The sequence below is a fragment of the Solenopsis invicta genome, chromosome 4 (genome assembly GCF_016802725.1).
Source record: "Solenopsis invicta isolate M01_SB chromosome 4, UNIL_Sinv_3.0, whole genome shotgun sequence".
Classification (NCBI taxonomy): domain Eukaryota; kingdom Metazoa; phylum Arthropoda; class Insecta; order Hymenoptera; family Formicidae; genus Solenopsis; species Solenopsis invicta.
The window spans coordinates 8,169,739-8,192,869 of record NC_052667.1 but is presented as its reverse complement, the minus strand read 5'-3'; the positions used below and the strand labels follow the sequence as shown (position 1 = coordinate 8,192,869).

The 23,131-nt window shown below is 29.9% G+C and overlaps 1 protein-coding gene and 1 pseudogene across 1 annotated transcript; both read left to right on the top strand.

Moving 5' to 3' along the window:
- The first annotated feature begins 236 nt into the window (after positions 1-236).
- Positions 237-6,670, top strand: LOC105205606 (tudor domain-containing protein 7A). The gene is made up of 11 exons (XM_011175010.3): positions 237-371; positions 2,138-2,224; positions 3,256-3,453; positions 3,516-3,773; positions 3,857-4,102; positions 4,189-4,515; positions 4,619-4,833; positions 5,049-5,241; positions 5,349-5,458; positions 5,537-5,688; positions 6,188-6,670. Exons 2-11 carry the CDS (start codon positions 2,189-2,191, stop codon positions 6,424-6,426), a joined length of 1,974 nt encoding a protein of 657 aa, XP_011173312.2. The 5' UTR covers positions 237-371; positions 2,138-2,188; the 3' UTR covers positions 6,427-6,670.
- Positions 6,671-12,525: 5,855 nt separating this feature from the next.
- Positions 12,526-20,177, top strand: LOC105196943 (annotated as a pseudogene).
- The last annotated feature ends 2,954 nt before the right edge of the window (positions 20,178-23,131 follow it).

The following is a 23,131-nucleotide window of genomic DNA, read 5'->3' as shown; positions in this document are numbered from 1 at the left end:
AAGTGGACCCTACTGCTTTTTCCGTGTTACCAGAAACCAAAACAATGCGTTGCATTGATGCCTGGGGTATCGATTTTAAAGACCACGTTTCTTTCTTGGTTATTTTTACGTTCATGATCGAATGCTGCATTAACGATCACCGCAGCATTTGATCATGAACGTAAAAATAACCAAGAAAGAAACGTGGTCCCTAAAATCAAACTCCAGGCATCGCACTGTACAATACTAGTTTCACCCCCGTGTGACTTACGTTTCATTTCTCTGTCAGCTACTGAACTGAAAAGAAGTCCATGATACACTTTGCTTACAGAAGAAGAAAATTTATACTTACTAAAATTATATATAAATACAGTGATTAAAAGACAAATAAGGTAAATATTTATTTTTTAATTAAAATACACTGCAAAATATTGTTTCGTATATCAAGTAGATGTATCAATTCTTAATATTAAGATATCAAAGACATCGTGAATCGTGTACTATATATTTAGCAGTTGTATGCAAACAAATTATTAGTTCTAGAAAAGTAATAATAATCATACACATTGAACAGTATTTATCATCTAATCTTATTTAAAATTATGTAAAAGTGACATTATATTTTCTCATGCTGAAGTAAAGCTATTTTCATAAATTTTTAAACTATGCAAGTGATTAATTTTAAACGTGATTCACACATATCAATACATATATTATTACTAAATAAGAATTTTTTAAATCAAAATAAAAAATATTGTAATTTTTATGACCAGTTGAAAAAATTATTTTCTGAAAATAACTCATTACTGTTATCGTTACCGTTACTCAAAAATTAACAAATTATTATTATTTTTATTTATTTTTTTTTTTTTATTAATAAAACATATTACAATCAAGTTTTTGTGTAAATATAAATAGAAGGTATCACAAAATTCTATCTTTTAGTAAAAAAATAAAATTTAAAATTTTATATATGTACAGTATACTAATTTTTTACATGTAATGCATCTTTGACTATATAACTATGGAATGCCAGTTGGCCATTTCATGATGTCTCCAACATCACTCGCACCTCCGATAGCTAAATGACAGAAAATTGAAACACGAGGTCGCATGTAAAACAAGTTTTGCCGGTAAAATAGGAAGAAAGAGGTTGAATATGATATGACTAGAGCTCTATAGTATAATATTAGTGCAATCTTTTTATCTAAGCGATTCTGACTTCAACCACCGATGGACTTAATAGAGACCTAACGTTTCTCATCCAATGGGCGTTTAGTAATTTTAGTATGCACACTTTTTAACCAAGAAGCATTAGGTCCATTAGGTCCAAGACGGTGGTTGTTTGCGTTACTGTTATAATATAGAATTCTCGATATGACGCATGAATTTAGAAAAGTTTAAAATCAGTTCTAATACATTATGTACTTAATAGTTTTAAAATTTGCTAAATTCGTGCGTCATAAGATATTCTATCTTACTCTCACTTCTTGTTTTATTGGCAAAATGCAACTTGTGTTTCAATTTTCTGCTATTTGACCATCGGAGGTACGTACGCATGATATTGAAGACACAGCGAAGCATTGTGAGAATAGGAAAGTGGAGGGTAACTGGCAGTTCATACTTATATCAAAGTAATGCATACACAAAATACACATACACACACACACATATACATACAAACTGATTTTACAATTGTCGGTATTCAAAACCTACATCTACTTGCATATAGGTCCATTGTATTAAAACTTGGGGTGATCTGGAGAGCGCTCCGTTTTTGACCTGAATGCCGCTTCAAATAATTGTAACTTCTACAATACTTTGAATTTTTTAAATAAAAATTTTATACTAGATTTTTTAAAATATATGCTTTCATAAAATGCAAACAACAAAATATCGATTTTTTTATCTTACTAGTATCTTAAAATGTTTCCTTAAGTAAAATATCGAAAAGCTTATTTGTACGACCATTTTATTAGCTAAATGAAATTTTATTACTTAAAAATTTATTTTATTCTGTCTTAAATTTAAAATTGCATTAAAAAAGTATTGATAAATTTAAACAAATTATTTAATACATTCTGGATGCAAATTTAAATGCAACTTTAGGTACTAAGAAAAATAGCGATTCAAATACTTTTCTCATCGTATTGTGCAGTTGGTGTGCGAGAAAAAGGAACAAGAGACTTTTATAACTTTTTGATATAAGATGGACAGAGTTGATGACATGGGACCACGAAATTCAGTAAGTTTGTTATAATTTATTTACTTGCACGTGAACTTAGCGTAGAACAAAAAATCGTACAGTGATGTTTGTTAAGAGACGGCAGAAGTAACAGGTAAACTTAATTATACTTTTAAATTTTATTTTATAGTACACAGCTAGACGAGTATATAATATATCTGTACTTCAATAGAATATTTATTAAATTATATAATAAAATCTTGCATAATAAACATTTTAATTCGCAAATGTGTCTTTCATCTTAGCGCAATTATTGCAATATTTTCGTCAATTCGTGATGTTATTATTGTACAATATCCGCACAATATGCCTATCGAGGCAAAATTATTTTATCATATCTTATCTCATAAAAAAAATATTTTTTACCATTTCGGCTTTTTCTTTTATGAAGTTAAAGAGTTATCGATAGAAATAATTTCGCAGTTATTTCGCTTTTATAGATAAAAGATTATTTTAACAAATGAAAAGTTTTCAACTTTTTATTCAACAATTAATGCATATGTAAACGTGATCAAACGCATTTTATCTTGTAGAGCAATACTTTGCTTTAATTTTTGCTTAGTTTTCGAAATATTGTAGGGGATACTTTAAAATGGGTCACCCGGTATGTGTGTGTGTGTGCGCGCGCGCGCGCGCGCGCACGTGCGTGTGTGTTTGTGCGTGCGTGCGTGCGTGCGTGCATGTGTATGTGCGCGCGCGTGTGTGTGTGTGTGTGTGTGTAAATGTGTACTATAATATATAAAAAATGTTTTTACACTGACTTTGAAAAGCTACCCTGATTAAAAGTAATATAATCATAAGTATGCACCTGTCTGGCATATGCTAAAAAATTATTAATCTGGGAAAAATTTTTCTTACATGCTAATGTAAGAAAAAACCTTATGTGCTTATATATAAATTTTGGCAGCGTAAAAGCTTGTATATGTAGTCATAATATATTATAATACAAGATTATATATTATATGCATGTATATTTTATTTATTTCGATAATTGCGCAGGTCGAAATAAGCATTATATTTCTTTTATTTAGCAATTGGAAAGTACCTGCACGCTGTCATCCAAAATTTCATCCGAAAATATCCTCCCATCTAACAAAGAGATAAATTTAAGCCCAATTGGATCTGTCGCGCCCGACATATTGCCGATACCTGATGCAGCTAATTGGCTAGTATATACCACTTGCGTTATAAGTACCGTCGAAATTTGGGTTCGGCTCTACGATCTAAATGTAATTGTCTGATCGTATCGTTACCATCGCCTTTTTCGCGAGCTAATTTTCTTGTTTTTTAGTATGAGTTTGTTGATATGACAAACGAAATGATGAGGCATTATGATCAAATAAGCGAACGCATTTCGCCAGCGTTATGCGTACGTAATAATTTCTATGCCGTTTTAAAAAAAAGCTATTGGCATAGAGTAAAATGCATCGATTTTAATGATGAAACCAGAATGGCCACGGTTTTCTTCGTCGATGAGGGATTAGTGGAACAATATAAACCTGATGTCTTGTATCCTTTGGACAAGAAATTTTGCGTTCTTCCATGTCAGGTATCTCGTTTATTTGTTTGATTTTAAGTTAATTCAATTGTACCTCGTGTATCTCATTACATGTATTTCTGTTTTTATATCAGGCTATCAGAGTAGGTCTTCATGGATTAAAACACTTCCGCGATTATGACCAAATAGTACCAGTAATCGAAAATTATCTGCTAATCGATCAAGTATTTAACGTGATTGTACGTGAAAGAGATGCCGATGAATATGGTTCATATGCAACATTAACTTTTTATGATATAAGTACAGACAAAAATATTGATATTAATCAAGTCTTAGCCAACAAAATCTTAGAGAACTTTGATGTCGCATTCAAAATACGGGTAATTGTCTTCCAATTTATTACTATGATTTTCTTATTATTGTAGTCCTTTCTTATTTTCTTACTTGCACCGATTGTTTTCTGCAGCCGGGACAATTAACCGAACTATATGTGACGCACATAGACGAGCAAGGTAAAGTTTATGCACAACTAAACTCGTTCGTCAAAACGGTATTGAATAGCGAAAATATGTCTACAAATAATGCTACAATAGTTGAGAGGATCACTTTTACGACAACGTACCTTGCAAAGTGGAATTCACAATGGTACAGAGCAACAGCAATTGACATTTTTGAACATCAGGGCGAAGTAGCATTATTTCTGATTGACGTTGGTCGAACCGTTTGGGTATCGAGGAACAATCTCTTTGACTTGGACAAAGCCTCACAGATTCTACAGCAGATTCCTCAGCAGGTACAAAAAAATTGATATTTGTCAAATTTAAATTTAATGTTTCCTTGACGCTTCATGTGGAAATAAAATCTTTACATTTATATGTTTATATGTGAAAAATTAGGCGATGCAGATCTTTCTGCACAACATTGATGAATGGAAGTACGAAAAGCTGACAAGATTTCGTGAATTAGTCTCCGACACAGATTTACTTTTAGCGAAAGTCATCGCAATTAGTATGTCCGGAGTTCCAGTTGTAGAGATTTTCAAAAGAATCAGACCGAGTAACATGTTGGTCTCAATAAATGCATCATTGATTTATGAAGACAAACTATCAAAGTAAACATTTTACCTATTTATTTCTTACAAAATAGATTGTGTCTATCTGCATGCGCACGCTTTATATCTTTATACTTGTCCTATTTCCTCATTTCCTTATTTTCCATTTTATATACTTGCAGTCGTATATTTCCTACATATTATTCTTTGTATACTTATAAATTCTGTACTAACTTTATGAACTGAACTGAAGAAGCTTCTATGTGAATATACAGAGTTAACGAAAACGGCAATAATAATAACAAAAAACGTCTGAATTGTGGAAATTCTCGAGCTCTAAAGTTGTTTGAAAAATTGAATCCACCCGTAATTTCGGATATCGGCCAATATTTCAACGTCCGTATCTCAGCGGTTGTCAATCCAGGGCTCTTCTTTGTGCAACCGTTAAACAATGCGGGCGAATTCAAAGTAATAATTGATAATTATTTTTAAGATACCTCTGTGTGTGTGTGTTAAATACGTTGATATTTAATTGAGGAAGTATATCTATATACGATGCATTTTCTTATTTCCAGGCAATGATGAACGATTTGCAAAATTGCTACGAGATGAACGATGATCCGCCTTTGAAGGATATCAATAAAGGTAAACTTTATGCAGGAAAGTACCGCGACGAGTGGTACAGGTATGTAACGCAACATTTTGCAATATGAAAGAGGCGGATTAATAAAAATATAGTTAATAATAATTTTATTTATTTTAGAATATTCGTTAATCGCATTATTGACAATAGTATTGTATGCGCGTACTTTTGCGATTACGGTAACGAGATGATAATATCCCGCGACAATTTGCAGCCATTGAAAAGTGAATTCTTGAAATTGCCGTATCAAGCGATAAGAGCTAAACTCGTCGGTAAGGAAAAAATAGTTTTCTTTTATACCTTATTTTCGGAGAGAAAAATTTCTCGGATTGGACGAAAACTCGTTCGTTTTGCGCAGGCACCGCCTGTAGAAAAGTTGGTAAATTCCCTTTCTTACTGCTCGCTCAGACTCAATAATAAGCCGGATTCAAGTGAGTGACATCAGAATATATCGTTGCGATTTTTAATTCACAAAACAATACTGTCGCACGGTTTAGTTCAACATTTTTGAGAAAAGTGTGTAATTTAAATGTATTGCAATTTCCATGTGATATCACATTGAATATAGAGATTATTTCACATGCTCAATTTTCTAAGCCTTAGATTCAAACGTGCCGTATTTACGTATACTGTACTGGGTAGCACACGCTACGCTGCCCATATGCACGAAGAAAAGTTTTCTCTCAATGAATAGGGTATACAAGCACATTTTTCAATTTAAACAGTTTTATCACTTTCACAAAAATTTCTAACTAACTTAATATTAATTAGGTATAGAGCCGATAAGTGTTGACTGGGCGATGGCCGATTGCATTAAATTTAAGGATTTAGTGTTCAAAAAGGACTTTACCTCCGTAATTCATCAGTCTATGGTCGATGATCTCTTGCCTGCAGTCAATGGTACAATACTGGGTTTACGACTGATTGACGTTAGCACTGGAAAACTCATTTGTGTTAACAAATTATTAGTACAACAAAAGCATGCCAAATACGTCAAGGATTTTGAATGAAAAGCTTTCTTCTTAGGTCGATACATTAGTTCGGCGAGCAGAAGTATTTTCTTTATGATTATGTTATTATTATTCTACGATGCCGTGCGTTCCATGTAAATAATACTTTGTTATTTTTTTATAAGATTTTCTTTTTCTTTTGTGAAAGCACGGCAACACATCGATGCGCACGCGAAAGTTACAAAAAAAGTAACGGATTATTATTATTTTAGTTTTATGTCAATTAAATTTGTCTTTTCAATTAGTTTTGTTATTTGAAAATTTCCTTTTCCTTAAATATTAAAAGATATGAACAAGATTACATGCACATAACAAGTTAACTTACCAAAATTCTTGTTTTTACTTATTTTCGTTTAACGGTTTGTGTATGCGTGTTTTACAATAGTACGTGTGTGTCTTGCTTTTATTTTGTGTTAATGATATTACTTCTTATTTAAACAGGTAGAGATTGTTAACTAAATTAAGAAGATACTTAATTAAGCAGACACCGTTTATTTATTATTAGAGCTAATTGATCATAAATTAAAAAAGTGTTTTTAATATGTCTGGGGGGAGGGGCGGAGCAAAATAAATTCCAAATATAATGAATTTCACATGTTTAAAAAAAGGATTGTTTACATTTAACGTTACATAATTTTTAATAATTGTATTAAAAACATAATTATGAGTCATTGTCACTATGTTATACAATTTCAAGTCATGACTCATACAAAAGAAAGCACGCTGCGGCATTCCAAAAATATTGTAATAAATAATGTAGCACTTGTACTAATTGTCAGATTAGTTGGAAAAAGATATCGCACGGAAGCTTTTCTTCTAAAATAACTTTATCATGTTATAAAATTAAGTGACAAAAATTTATAGAATATTCTTAACCCCTTCGTTTATTTATAAATAACGTAATAAGAACTTTGATACATTAACTTTTTTAAAATAAAAAATTAGTTAAAGCCTGCAAAACTAGCATCTTACATAACGTATATGGATAAAATAACATCTCCAAGAAAGATATCATGACAATGTCGTATGATGTAATTACGTAATAGAAACTTTTACATTTTGCTTATTTACAGTAGACAATTAAGTTTAAATTATAAAAATGTAGAAATGAGTGATAGAATAAAAATAAGTAATTTGGAAGGCAACTTTCTATACTTTTATTCTTTTATAAGTTCAATTATTTCATAAATTTAAAATCTAATTATAATAAAATATAATTATAATATATAAAATAGCAGAAATTTAATTTTTTAAAATTTCTGGTGTTTTATATGACACACCATTTTAAAAAAGGCTGCAATAATTATGTTTTGTGTTTTTTCGTCATTGAAACATCCTTGAATAATTTTAAGTCATTACTCTTACAGAACGACCTTACAAAAACGTTCCACAAGTATTATGAAAAAACGTTTTTCTTTTCTATATAAATAGAAACATAGAATAATTCAATGTGTTGCAAATGATTAACAATTAGCTTAAAATATAATTATTATGCAATGTTAAATGTAAAAAGCCGCTTTATTAAACTTGTAACATTCATTTTCACCCAAAAACATAGAGTAGGGTGGGGTTTATTGTGCAATATTTTCTTTACTTGCTAATATTTCAGAAACTGAGAAATATAACACAAAATCGATTGATGTTCATGAAAGGTGTGTGTTTCATCTTCAAAATGCGCTATGATATACATATCTCGATAGCTTGCGTTTAACTGAAGCTACAGGATAAAATGTAAAACGAGTCCAATGTGCACAAAATGTTCCGATCCCGTATTGTGTAGCGTTTTGTGCAACATAATAAATCCTGCGCTTCTTCATCGTAATTCATTTCTTATGTGTCTTGATTGTACATATGTTTGTATGTTAATACGGCTATATTCCAATGTTTCAGACAAAATACATATGCTTAAAAAACCATCAAAGCATTCAATTGATTTATTTTTTGATACAAAACAAATAAATAGTATCTTTATCCTCAAAGGCTTGTTTACGTTTATTTTTTTCAATATTGTAATACAGACATACAATTACATAACCCACCACTACATAATGCTTTATTATGTTGCCCAAAACACCCCCAATGCCCATCTATTATAAATCGCGTTTTAAAGCAAAAACACCAAATATTTTATCGCAATGCACGATATTTCTTGATAGCAGACATCCCAATAACTACGCACAATGCATAGATTTTAGAGAGACACTTATCGAAAGGCAAAAATGTAGCAATATATTTTGCAGAAGTACGAATCTACAATGCCACAAAACTTTTACCTATAAAATACGCGTAAAACATCCGATCTGTTTGAGACCTCACAGTCTAATGCAATTTGAATGACAAATAACATAAACACACACACACACACACACACACACACACACACACACACACAGCCTTTTATCTACTACATTGTCTAAAAAAATTAAAATTGCACAAAACGCCCACCGTACAAAACACCCCACCCTACTCCACTAATAAACCTTTTTCTATTCATGGATTATTTTTACGTGCTGGAATAATCAAAACATAATAATAAATATTTATTTTTATTTTAGTCGTTAAAAAACTCACGTACTCTGTTAATTGATAATAGTTGTCAACAAATCTTTACGGCTTTTCCTTTTTTACGTGAACTAAAAGGTAAAAACTGACTTAGTCACTTAGGCCCGATTTTTCATTATCCGGTTAACTTGTGGTTAAACTTAACCTGATGTTTTATCCAATGAGCTTCACTCATGATGATGCCATAAGTGAAGCTCATTGGTTGAAACACCAGGTTAAGTTTAACTACAAGTTAACTAGATAATGAAAAACCGGGCCTTAAAGGTCCGATAATTATAATTCTTTATTCCGATACGACAAGTACAATTCGATTAACAAGACTCGGATCGACAAGAATAATAAATAACGAATAAAAGTTTTATTTAGAAATAAAGAATGATTTTTTTATTTGCATAAAAATTTATTCGTCAATTTCGAATAAAATATTTTCGAATATGCTTTTTATTAGAATAAAAATTTATTTATTATTTCTAAATATAATCTTATTTATTATTTGTTATTTATATAAAACTAATAAAAATTATGAATAAAATTTTGTAAATCAAATTTTATTTGAATTAACAACTCAAATAATTGTTTTCTAACTTAAGTTGAGACGTGTCTAAGCTATAATAAAGTATTTTTTACTAAGGCTATAATAAAGTATTTTTTATTAAGTATTTTTCTAATAACCAGAAAAATATTTATAAGATTTGAAAGTTTCAATATCAGTGACAATAACATTACCCTGCAAAACGTTGCGTTATCGAAAAATTGTACGATCGGATTTACATTGCGTGTGTGCCTGTTGTGTGTGTCTATATACCGTATCATGGAGATTGCGCGGGCACGTGCGTGTGTGTGTGTGGGTATGCGCGTGTGTAGTAACAATGAGAAAAGAAATTAATATGCAGATAATGCTAAAAAAAACAACAATGCGAATAAAAAATAATACAAATAACAAATACCGCAAATAATAAATAATGCGAATAATAAATAATAGTCAATAATATGAATAATGAATAATGTGAATAATGAATAATGAATAACAAATAAAATTTTATTTAAATAATTAATAAATAAAAAATTATTCAAAAAATAACGAATAATGCTCAACGCTGGCCATCAGAATGGTTTTGATCAGTAATGCCGTTTTCATGTTATCACTCAAAACTTTTTAGAGCCAACCAATCACATTAAAACATTTAGTGAGCAATGTATAAAAAAAATGTATCCAATGTACGCTTTTGCCTTTCATGACAAATGATGGGTGCTTTCCAGCTACGACACAAATCGACACTGTAGGTTTGTTCGCGTCGCATGCTCCAAGTAATCCAAGTGCTCTTGGAGCATGCGATGCGAACAAACCTTGTGTAACACGGTGTCCATTAGTGTAAGAGAGAAAATTTTAGTTGTCTAACTCACACTAATGGACACTGTGTTAGAGCCTCCGCACATGAATTTCCATAAGACGTTAAGTTACATTAAGTATAAACCTTAAACTTAAGCCCGTACTTATAATTAAACTTAGGTCAACGCACAAAGAAATCCGTAACGTAGGGTTCCATAAGGGAATAATCAATCCTTTGATCATTATTGGTATTGTCTCTCTCGCTTATTAGATAATTTGCAAAATCTTTAATAAATTTCTTTAAATTTTATATTATTGTTTGAATAGTTTTTTTTTCGTTTCATTAATAATAAAGAATTATGTATAATCTGTATATGATCTAGAGGTGATACTTAATTCTTTATTATAATTCACTTCTGTATAACGATATGACTTTTCATACACGTCGCCAATATGCAGAGGTTGATATTTTTTTCAAGAATAACAATATTAAGAAAAAGAGACGATACCAATTGAGTGTCAATAATGATCAAAGCAGATCAAAGGATCGACGATCTGCGACGATCGTTCCCTTATAAGTGTGCGGAACTGCTTACGTTATGGATTTCTTTGTGCGTTGACCTAAGTTTAATTATAAGTACAGGCTTAAGTTTAAGGTTTGTACTTAACGTAACTTAACGTCTTACGGAAGTTCATGTGCGGAGGCTTTTACACAGTGTCGACTTTGTGTCGTAGCTGAAAAGCACCCGCTCTTTTCTATTTAATGCTTTTGTTCTTAACACAGGAATGTGCGCATGACGGCTTTTGAACACAGGGTAACTATAACGTCTGGATTTCGTTTCATTTTACTGCTAGCTGCTTAACTGAAAAGAAGTGTCTGATACATTTTGCTCGCAGAGAAGAAAAATTTAGTCTTACCAAAATTATATATAAATACAGTGATTAAAAGGCAAATAAGATAAATATTTATTTTTTAATTAAAGTATACTACAAAATATAGTGTCATATATCAAGTAGATGTAGAAATTCTTAATATTAAGGTATCAAACACGTGGAGAATCGTATTATGTATTTAGAAATTGTGTGCAAACGAGTCATTAGTTCTGGAAAAGTAATGGTAGTCATAGACATGGAATAGTATTTATCATCTAGTCTTATTTAAAATTATTTAAAGTTAACAATCTTATTTTGCATACTGAAATAAAGATATTTTCATAAACTTTAAACTATGCAAGTAATTAATTTTAAACTTGATTCACACGCAGTAATAAACATTTCATTATTATAAATAGAAACTCTTCAAGTCAAAATATAAAATATTGTAATTTTTATAATTAGTGAGAAAAGTTATTTTCTGAATATAACTTGTTACAGTTATTGTTACCGTTACCCAAAAATTAACGAATCATTATTATTTTTGTTATTTTCTTTTGGATTAATAGAATATATTACAATCTAATTTTTGTGTAAATATAAATAGAAGGTATTATAGAATTCTAGTAAAGGAATAAAGTTTAAAATTTGATGTATGTACAGTATAATACAAACTAATTTTTTACATGTAATTCATACACAAAACAAACACACACGCACACACGCACACACACACACACACGCACGCACGCACACGCATGCACGCACACGCATACGCACACGCACGCGCGCGCGCGCGCACACACACACACACACACACAAACTAATTTCAGTATTCAAAACTTACGTCTACGTGCACTTATGTCCGTTACATTGTATTAAAATCTCGGCAGATCCAGAGAGAGCTCCGTTTTTGACCTGAATGCCGCTTCGAATAATAGATTGTAACTTCGACAATACTTGGAATTTTTTTAATAAAAATTTTAGAATAGATTCTTAAAGTATATACTTTGCATAAAATGCAAAGAAAAGAATATCAATTTTTTTATCTCAAAATGCCTTCTCAAGTACAATCTCTAGATGCTCATTTATACGATCATTTTATTAACTGAATGAAATTTTATTACTTGAAATTTTATGATATTGTTTTAAATTTTAAATTGCATTATAAAACTAATGATAGATTTAAACAAAATATTTAATGCAATCTGGATGCAGATTTAAATGCAACATTAGGACTCACACCAACAGCGATTCAAATACTTTTCTTATCGTATTGTGCAGTTGGTGTGCAAAAAAAAGAACAAAGGACCTTTATAATTTTTTGGAATAAGATGGATGGAGTTAAGACGGAGTTAAGAGTTGTTAAGACGGAACCACAAAATTCAGTAAGTTTGCTGTAATTCATTTCATCGCAAGTGAACAACGTAGAATAAAAAATCGTACAGTGATGTTTGTTAAGAGTCGGCAGAAGAAACAGGCAAACTCAATTATACATATATTATTTTACTTTATTCGTAATACAGAAACGAATATATATCTGTACTTTGATAGAACATTTATTAAATTATATATAACAAAATCTTGCATAATAAACATTAAAATTCGCAAATGTATCTATCATCTTAGCGCAATTATTGTAAAACTTTTGTCAATTTATGATGTTATTATTGTACAATATCCGCACAATATGTCTATCAAGGCGGAATTATTTTATCAGATCTTATCTCATAAAAGAAATATTTTTTACCTCTCCGGCTTTTTTTTGTGAAAAGTTATTGATAGAAATAATTTCGCAATTATTTCACTCTTGTAGATATAAGATTGTTTTAACGAATGATATTTTGAACTTCATATTCAATAATTAATGCATATGTACACGTGTTCAAATGTATTTTGTCTCGTAAAGTAATACTCTGCTTTAAATTTTTGTTTGGCAAATGTTTGATCAAGCTACGAAAGTATGCCTACAAAGACGGATTTTGCAGTTTATTCTTCAAAATATTATAATAAATAAAATTATCTGAAAGTTAATTATAATACTATAGTGCAGATCAAATAAAATACCAAACCATAAATTTTTATTTTGCCTTTCTTTACCTAAAAAATTGTTTTGTATCCTATATTGAACTTCCGGATATTAACAAATATTGTTCTTACATAATAATATTCACCATATTTTAATATGGCCAAATTGAATGTCTTTGGCTTAACTAGTGTTATCCTATCTTTGTCGTCTCTCCTGGTTGACTCTTAAACATATCACCCTGTAGGGATGAAAAACGGGATGCGTTGCATTTAACCACGTAGTGATTAATTATTTATTGCAAAATTTGGAACTTTTCCATTTGAACAAATAATAAGAAAATCTTAAATTAAACATTTGGTGACATGGGCAATAGATTCCCACTTTTTACACAGAGTAAAGAAGAGAAAATATTTTTTATAAATATACAAGATAATAATATATAAATAGAGAACAAAAGGGTATTGGCTACTGTCGACAATATGGTTAGCCCTATTATCTCCGTTATTAGGTGATGTATTCTAACAATTGGTTATGGAGTTAATCGTTTAGTAGCCCGCTGTTTCATAGTGATCCTAACCCAGTCGGCACAGAGAATTCAAAAAGAATTCAGACTTATGTTATCATTCAAAATTCATTTTTAAATGCAAAAAGAATTCTTTTTGCATTTCAAAATGAACACTAAATTGATGACATAAATCTGAATTCTTTTTTAATTCTTTTTGAATCTGCGTGCCGACTGGGAATAGACCAATATAACATAACTGACAATTGTTATAAAACATTTTTACTTTTGAGCATTTCTAAACTTTTTTAAGATACACTTTTAATTTTTAATTACACGTACTTTTTTATTACTCTTAAACTTGAGTCTATTATCACACGAAGGTACGTATACTTGAGCGCTTTCTTTTTGTTTTTTAACTTTTTATTCGGCTGTACACATTTCGAATTATACAAAGTTAAAGCTATAACATGGAATTTTATTAATATAATTTTTTAAGCGATATTTTTATATTAAAATATTTCTTTGATAAATCCATTGTCATTCTAGAGGGCGGTGTTCAGAAACATTAGAGACATCATTTTATGCTTATTGTTTAATGTTAAACAAAGATAAAATGATATTTCTAATGAAATTACTAATGGTATTTCTAAAGTTTCTGAACACAAGACAATTCGAAACAATGGAAAATTAAAAATATATATTTTAGAACAAGGTGCTGTGTTTCTTTTACACTAAACTAATTTTTTTAAATTATTTTTATGGATAGCCATATTACAACCACTTTTTTTCTTTTACCGATTATGCAATGTATTAGATTTTTATAAATCACGTGTTAAATAATAAATATTTTATTATTTTTGTCTAGAAATCTGTTAAGCAACACTTTGACGAATATAATCGTTCAAGTTTCAATAGAAAATTTTAATTATAAACAAAGTTATTCAATAAAATGGAAATGGGCGCCATATTACTCTCTTCTTCTCTAATATATAAAAGATGCATAATTATATTTTAATATATGTATACAGATACATATATGTATATAGATACATTTACATATAATAACATAGTTTTATATATATATATATATATATATATATATATATATATATGTATATATATATAATGTGTACTATAATTATATAAATATATTTTCACTTTGGAACGCTGCCCTGATTAAAAGTAATGTAGTCATAAGTATGCACCAGTCTGGTATGTGCTAAAAGATTATTACTCTGAAAAAAATATTTCTTACATTCTGATATAAGAAAAAACTTTATATGCTAATATATATGAATTTTAGCCGCATAAAGGTTGTATAGGATGTCATATCAAAATATGAGATTATATAATGACATATTCAAAAGATACAAATTTAAATAATTTAAGTTTATAATTTGAGTTGTTTGACCATGCATTATCAAATAAGATTGTATATTTTCAAATAAAATTATTCAACGCATGTTTGCTAAATAATACGATGAATATATATTTATTTATAAAAACGAGTTATAATGTATGTTATATAACAGTTTATTCAAATTATTACATATAACTTCACTGGTACATATAACTTCACTGTTTAATATGAAAATAATATATATGATTTAATGGTTATTATTAAATTTTAAAACTTAAAAGAGACGGATAGTACTGTATCGTTTGTTAAATGCCACATTACATAAAAATAGTTATGTAATTTATAGTGCTTGCGTATGTTATATACAAAATTCTTAAAATACAAAATATTTTTAATCAATTAAATGTTATGACAAAAACATTAAATAAAAATTCTTTTTTCATTAACAAATTTTAATTATATTATTTAAATATATTAAAATTCATTGAAATTGTAATAATAACATGTTAAAAGAACGTAATACATATACAATATCTGAACTTATCGATAGATCCATGTTCTTTATGTTCATGTATAATTACAACTCATAAAGTGAATATATTTTCCTATGATCAGAAATGAGATAATGCAAAAGTATAAGATTATAAATGGCTATATAAGATCATAAATTTAAATAGGGTTTATAAAAATAATATAATCATATATTATCATATATGGCAATTAATAAAAAATAATTCAAAATCACACTTCCAATTCTTTTATTTATAAAACGTATATATTTATTAATATAAGCAAGTAAGAGGCATTCCTTCCCATTATTCTTATTTTTCGTCATTTTTTGAAGAGAGATAACATTAGCCTATCATCGTTTACAGCATAAATAATTTGTAAATTACAAAAGCTGTGTAACACACGCGTAGCGCGCGCCTGTTGCTAGTTTTTATTTAGTAACAATACATCGTTCTAAATTATGTGCCTAATCATCTCTCGAATTTTGTACTTCCAATGAGCTAAATATGTGTATTGCAGATAGATCATTATATATAATTATTAGTTCATATAATTATCAATAAACTTTCTAGAAAATCTAGGAATTCTTAGGGAATTTTTCATAAAATTTAAATAAACATCCTGTTAATTGATTTGCGCACGTGAATTACTTTCATGAAATTTTATTACTCTTGCAGAGTATTGCACCGCCATCTCAAGTTCAAGATCTTCAAAAAGAGCTAGAAATTCGGGACAATATGTCAAAATTACATTTATCTATTTATAAAACGTATTCAAATAAAGAAAAACATGCTAAAAGCACTATCAGTACTACTGAGAAAGTAAATTACAATGATTTTATTTAATTGTACATGATTAGAATACATGACTTTTTTCAATAATCGATGAATCTCGTAGATTGACGCTCATATATTCGAGAAGACCTACTCGATGGATGCGGCAACCGAGGAAGAAGCTGAGAAAATCGTAGCATGCAAAGTTTTGAAAAGTTTTAGAGAAATCATCGAATCTCGAGGTGACGACTGTCGATACGGAATTGATAAAAAGACGCATTTTGAACATCGTAACTGAGCATCAAAGTGGAGTTCTCATGCATCTATTACCCGACTTTTACAACGTACAATATGGAGAGGCCTTACCTCACAATTGGCGAAAAATTATTGACTACATTGATATTATTCAGGAGAAAAGCATTAGAGATTTTACAGTACTTTGCGTAATCTCCTCTACTTCGAAAGTAATATACATTAAATGAATGTATTTTTTATTCATTTTGATAATCTCGCAAGTCGAAATAAGCATTATATTTCTTTTATTTAGCAATCGGAAAGTACCTCCACGCTGTCATCCAAAATTTTATCCGAAAATATCCTCCCGTCTAACAAAAAGATAAATTTAAACCCGATTGGATCTGTTGCACCCGACATATTGCCGATACCTGATGCGGCTAATTGGCTAGTGTATACCACTTGCGTTATAAGTACCGTCGAAATTTGGGTTCGGCTCTACGATCTAAATGTAATTGCCTGATCGTATTGTTACTATCTATTCAATTTTTCGCGAGCTAATCTTCTTGTTTTTTAGGATGAGTTTGTTGATATGACAAACGAAATGATGAGGCATTATGATCAAATGAGCAAACGCATCTCGCCAGCGGTATGCGTACGTAATAATTTCTATGCCGTTTTAAAAAAAAACTATTGGCATAGAGTGAAATGCATCGATTTTAATGACGAAACCAGAATGGTCACGGTTTTCTTCGTCGATGAGGGACCAGTGGAACAATATAAACCTGATGTTCTGTATCTTTTGGACAAGAAATTTTGCGTTCTTCCATGTCAGGTATCTCGTCTGTTTGTTTGATCTTAAGTTAATTCAATTATACCTTGTGCATCTCATTACATGTATTTTTGTTTTTATATGAGGCTATCAAAGTAGGTCTTCATCTATTAGAATTCTTCCACGATGATGACCAAATAGTACCAGTAATCGAAAATTATCTGCTAATCGATCAAGTATTTAACGTGATTGTACGTGAAAAAGATGAATATGGCTCATATGCAACATCAACTTTTTATGATATAAGTACAGACAAAGATATTGATATTAATCAATTGATATTAGCCGACAAAATCTTGGAGAACTTTAATGTCGTCAATTGTAGGGTAACTGTCTTTCAATTTATTACTATGATTTTCTTATTGTTGTAGTCCTTTCTTATTTTCTTATCTGCACCGATTGTTTTCTGCAGCCGGAACAAGTAACCGAACTATATGTGACGCACATAGACGAACAAGGTAAAGTTTATGCACAACTAAACTCGTTCGCCAAAACGGTATTGAATAGCAAAAATATATCTACAAATAATGCTACAATAGTTGAGAGGATTAACTTCACGAAAACGTACTTTGCAAAGTGGAATTCACAATGGTACAGAGCAAGAGCAATCGACATTTTTGAACATCAAGGCGAAGTAGCATTATTTCTGATTGACGTCGGTCGAACCGTTTGGGTATCGAGTAATAATCTCTTTGACATAGACAAAGCCTCACAGATTTTACAGCGCATTCCTCAACAGGTACAAGAAAAATGATATTTGTCAAATTTAAATTTAATGTTTTCTTGATGTTTCATGAGGAGATAAACTCTTTACGTTTATATGTTTGTATGTGAAAAAATTAGGCGGTGCAGATTTTTCTGCACAACGTTGATGAATGGAAGTACAAAAGGCTGACAAGATTTCGTGAATTAGTCTCCGACACAGATTTACTTACAGCGAAAGTCGTCAAGTTTAGTACGACCGGGGTCCCAGTGGTAGAGCTTTTCAAAAGAATCGGGTCGAGTAATACGTTGGTCTCAATAAATGCATCGTTGATTTATGAAGACAAACTACCAAAGTAAACATTTTACCTATTTTTTTTCTTACAAAATAGATCGTATCTATCGGCATGCACACGCTTTATATCTTTATACTTGTCTTATATCCTCGTTTCCCTATTTCCTATTTTACTCGTATGTATTTGCAGTTGTATATTTTCTACATATTGTTCTTTGTATTCTTATAAATTCTGTACTAACTTTATGAACTTAACTAAAGAAGCTTCTATGTGTATATACAGAGTTAACGAAAACGGCAATAATAATAACAAGAAATTGGATGAAAATTCTCGAGCTCCAAAGTTGGTTGAAAAATTGAATCCACCCGTAATTTCGGATATTGGCCAATATTTCAACGTCCGTATCTCAGCGGTGGTCAATCCAGGATACTTCTTTGTGCAACCATTAAAGAATGCGGACGAATTGAGAGTAAGAATTAATAATTTATTTTTAAGATACGTGTGTATGTATGTTAAATACGTTGATATTTAATTGAGGAAGTGTATCCTTATACGATGCATTTTCTTATTTCTAGGCAATGATGAACGATTTGCAAAATTGCTACGAGATGAACGATGATCCGCTTTTGAAGTATATCAACAAAGGTAAACTTTATGCAGGAAAGTATCACGACGAGTGGTACAGGTATGTATATGTAACGCAACATTTTGCAATATGAAAAAGACGGATTAATAACAATATAGTTAATAATAATTTTATTCATTTTAGAGTACACGTTACTAAGATTATCAATAGCGTTGTATACGCGTACTTTTGCGATTACGGTAACGAGAAAGTAATATCCTTCGAAAATTTGAGGCCATTGAAAAGCGAATTCTTGAAATTGCCGTATCAAGCGATAAGAGCTAAACTTGTCGGTAAGGGAAAAATCATTTTTTTTTTTATATCTTATTTACGGAGAGAAAATTTCTCAGGTTGGACGAAAACTCGTTCGTTTCGCGCAGGTTCCGTCTGTAGAAAAGTTGGGAAACCTCTTTTTACTGCTTGCTGAGATTCGGAGATAATAAGCCGGATTCAAGTAGGTGATATCAAAATATATCGTTGCGATTATTGATTCACAAAACAATATACTGTCGAACGGTTTGGTTCAACATTTTTGAGTAAAGTCTAAAATTTAAATATATTACGATTTCCATGTAATATCACATTGAATATAGAGATCATTTCACATTCTCAATTTTCTAAGCCTTAGATTCAAACGTGCCGTATTTACGTATACTGTACTGGATAGCACACGCTACGCTGCCTATATGCACGAAGAGAAGTTTTCTCTCAATGAATAGGGTATACAAGCACATTTTTTAATTTAAACAGTTTTATCACTTTCACAAGAATTTCTAACTGACTTAATATTAATTAGGTATAGAGCCGATAAGTGTTGACTGGGCGATGGCCGATTGCAATAAATTTATGGATTTAGTGATCGATAAGAAATTTGTCTCCGAAATTCATCAGTCTATGTTTGATGATCTCTTGCCAGTCAATGGTACAATACTGGGTTTACGACTAATTGACGTTAGCACTAAAAGACATATTTATATTGACAAATTATTAGTAAAAGAAATAAGGTGTGCTAAATACATCGAATTTTGCATGAAGAACTTCTTTCCTAGGTTGTTACATTAGTTCGGCGAGCAGAAATATTTTCTATAATTATGCTATTATTATTCTACGGCGCCATGCGTTCCATGTAAATAATACTTTGTTATATTTTATAAGGTATTCTTTTTCTTCCGTGAAAGCACAGCGACACATCGATGCGTACGCGAACGTTACAAAAAGGAATAACAAATTATTATTATTTTAGTTATATGTCAATTAAATTTGTCTCTTTAATTAGTTTTGTTATTTGAAAATTTCCTTTTCCTTAAATATTAAAAGATATGAACAAGATTACATGCAGGTAGGAAGTAATCAAAGTTCTCGTTTTTACTTATTTTTGTTTAACGGTTTGTTTATGCGTATATTACAATAGTCTTCTCAATGTTGTTATCAATTACGTTTTTGTTATTACACATGGACGGAAATTACTGGTAATTACTGGTAAACTTGTACTTTTGACTTCCTTTATATTAAACTCGAACTCCCTTTTATTCTATTAATATTGGTTTCTAAAATATTTTTGCAAAAATTGGACTAAATCGAGGACACTTCTTTTTTAACGTGTGTGTCTTGTTTTTATGCGTTAATGATATTACACCTTTTATTTGAACAATTAGGAATTGTCAATAACTAAATTAAACAGATACTATGTTTTTTTATTATTAGAGCTAATTTATCATAAACTGAAAAAGTGTTATTAATATGTAGGGGATTAATATTGGGGAGGGAAGAGGGGCAAAATAAATTCCAAATATAATGAATTTCACATGTTTAAAAAAAGGATTGTTTACATTTAACATTACATAATTTTTAATAATTATATTATAAAAGTAATTATGAATCATTGTCACTACCTTATATTAATTTTAAGTCACGACTCATACAAAACAAAGCTCGCTGCGACTTTCCAAAAATATTGTGATAAATAATGTACTACTTATACTAATTGTAAGATAAGTTGAGGAAAGATACCACACGGAAGCTTTTCTTCTAAAACAACTTTATCATGTTATGAAATTAAGTGACAAAAATTTATACAATATTCTTTAGCCTTTCATTTATTCATATAAATAACGTAATAAGAATTTTGTCACATTAGGTTTTTTTAAACAAAAAATTAGTTAAGACCTGCAAAACTGACGTATTCCTCAATGGATAAAATGACACCTCCAATAAAGATATCACGACTATTTTGTATAATGTAAGTACGTAATAGAAACATCCATATTTTGCTTGTTTACAATAAATAATTAAGTTTAAATTATAAAAATATAAAAATAAGTGATAGAATGTAAATGGTTAATTTAAAATGTTATTTTCTATACTTTTATGTTTTTATCAGTTCAATTATTTCACAAATTTAAAATATAATTATAATAAAATGTAATTTTAATTATAAAACACCAGAAATTTAATTTATTGAAATTTCTGGTGTTTTATAAGATACACCATTTTAATAAAGGCTGCAAGAATTGTGTTTTACATCTTTTCATCATAGAAACATCCTTGAAAAATTTCAAGTCATTATCCTTAGAGAAAAAACGTGCAGAAACATTCCACAAGTATTATAAAAAAACATTTTGCTCTTTTATATGAGTAGGAACATAAAATAATTCAATGCGGGGCAAATGATTGTCAATTAGCTTAAAATGTAATTATTATACAATGGGAGGCGGCGACAGGGCGGTTCGTTACAAACATATAGTAAATCCTGCACTTTTTTTATCGTAATACATTTCTTATGTGTTTTAATTGTGTGTTTGTATGTTATTACGGTTATATTTCAATGTTTCAGACAAAATACCGCATAAATATATTTACAAGGGGAGGACCCGACAATAATCTCGCTCGATTTTAATAAAATTTTAGGGGTGTGTGTATTCACTTACACCTTTATTATAGTAAAGCTGTTTGTTGCAAAATTTAGGCATTCTCGAGAAAATGACGATTAAATATTTCCAGCATCTATAAGTACCGTTACAAAAGAACGACTCTCAAGTAAGAGGTTTGACGTAGGGCATTAGGACGTCGACTGGTACGCTTGGGATCCCAGCTTCCATCCCCGCGGATGGATTTTTTTTATCTTATATTTTTTAATTGTTATGTGTAATTTTTATATGTAATACCCCACCCTACCGTACTAATAAAACTTTTTCTATTCATGGATTATTTTTTTCAAGCTGGAATAATCGAAAAATAGTAATAAATATTTATTTTTATTTTAGTCCTTAACAAAACTATTCTGTCAATTTATAATATAATAGTTATCAAAAAATTTTTACGGCTTTTCCTTTGTTTCGTGATCTGCTGTAATTTTCACAAAAATACAATATTCTCGTTTACCATAAGTACGTATACAATTTTTTTTGCTTTAAATGGACATAAATTTTTTGTTGGTAAAAAGGTGGTGTAAACAAAACTGTATTACTGGAATATTAACAAATGTTAAATAAAGAAAGTCCTGTTGTGCCATTTAAATGTAGAGAGAATTTGACTCTCAATATAAGAATAAGACGTTTCAGGCCAACAAAGTATGAGGGTTATTTTTTTTTTTTAATGAGACGTATAAGGTCTCAAATGATGCAGAAAAGTTTAAACTTAGAATATATTGTTTTCGAAATGCATTATCTCATTTAATTTTGTCTTCGAACCCAACTTTGAATAGTCGCTTAATTCTAATGAAAATCGTTTCATTAGAATATATAAATAAAAAATCTCATATTGCTGAACTTCTACTATATATTCTATTGTGGGCAATTTTTACAAATAGTAAACTCCGTTGCATACATCTATTTTAGTGCGGCGAGAGCGCGTGTGCCTTATGGGTGAGCAACTTTAATAAAAACAAACCTTTTAAGTTTTTGCCATCAATACATTTGGTAGATGTGTTCGCCATTGACTGCAAATCTTTTGTATTTTGATCACCCTCATGGAAAAACACTCATAATTTGAGTGTTTACACTCTAATTTAAGTGTTAACACCCAATTTTGAGAGTTCACTCTCAAATTTGAGTGTGTTTACTTAAATTTTGAGTG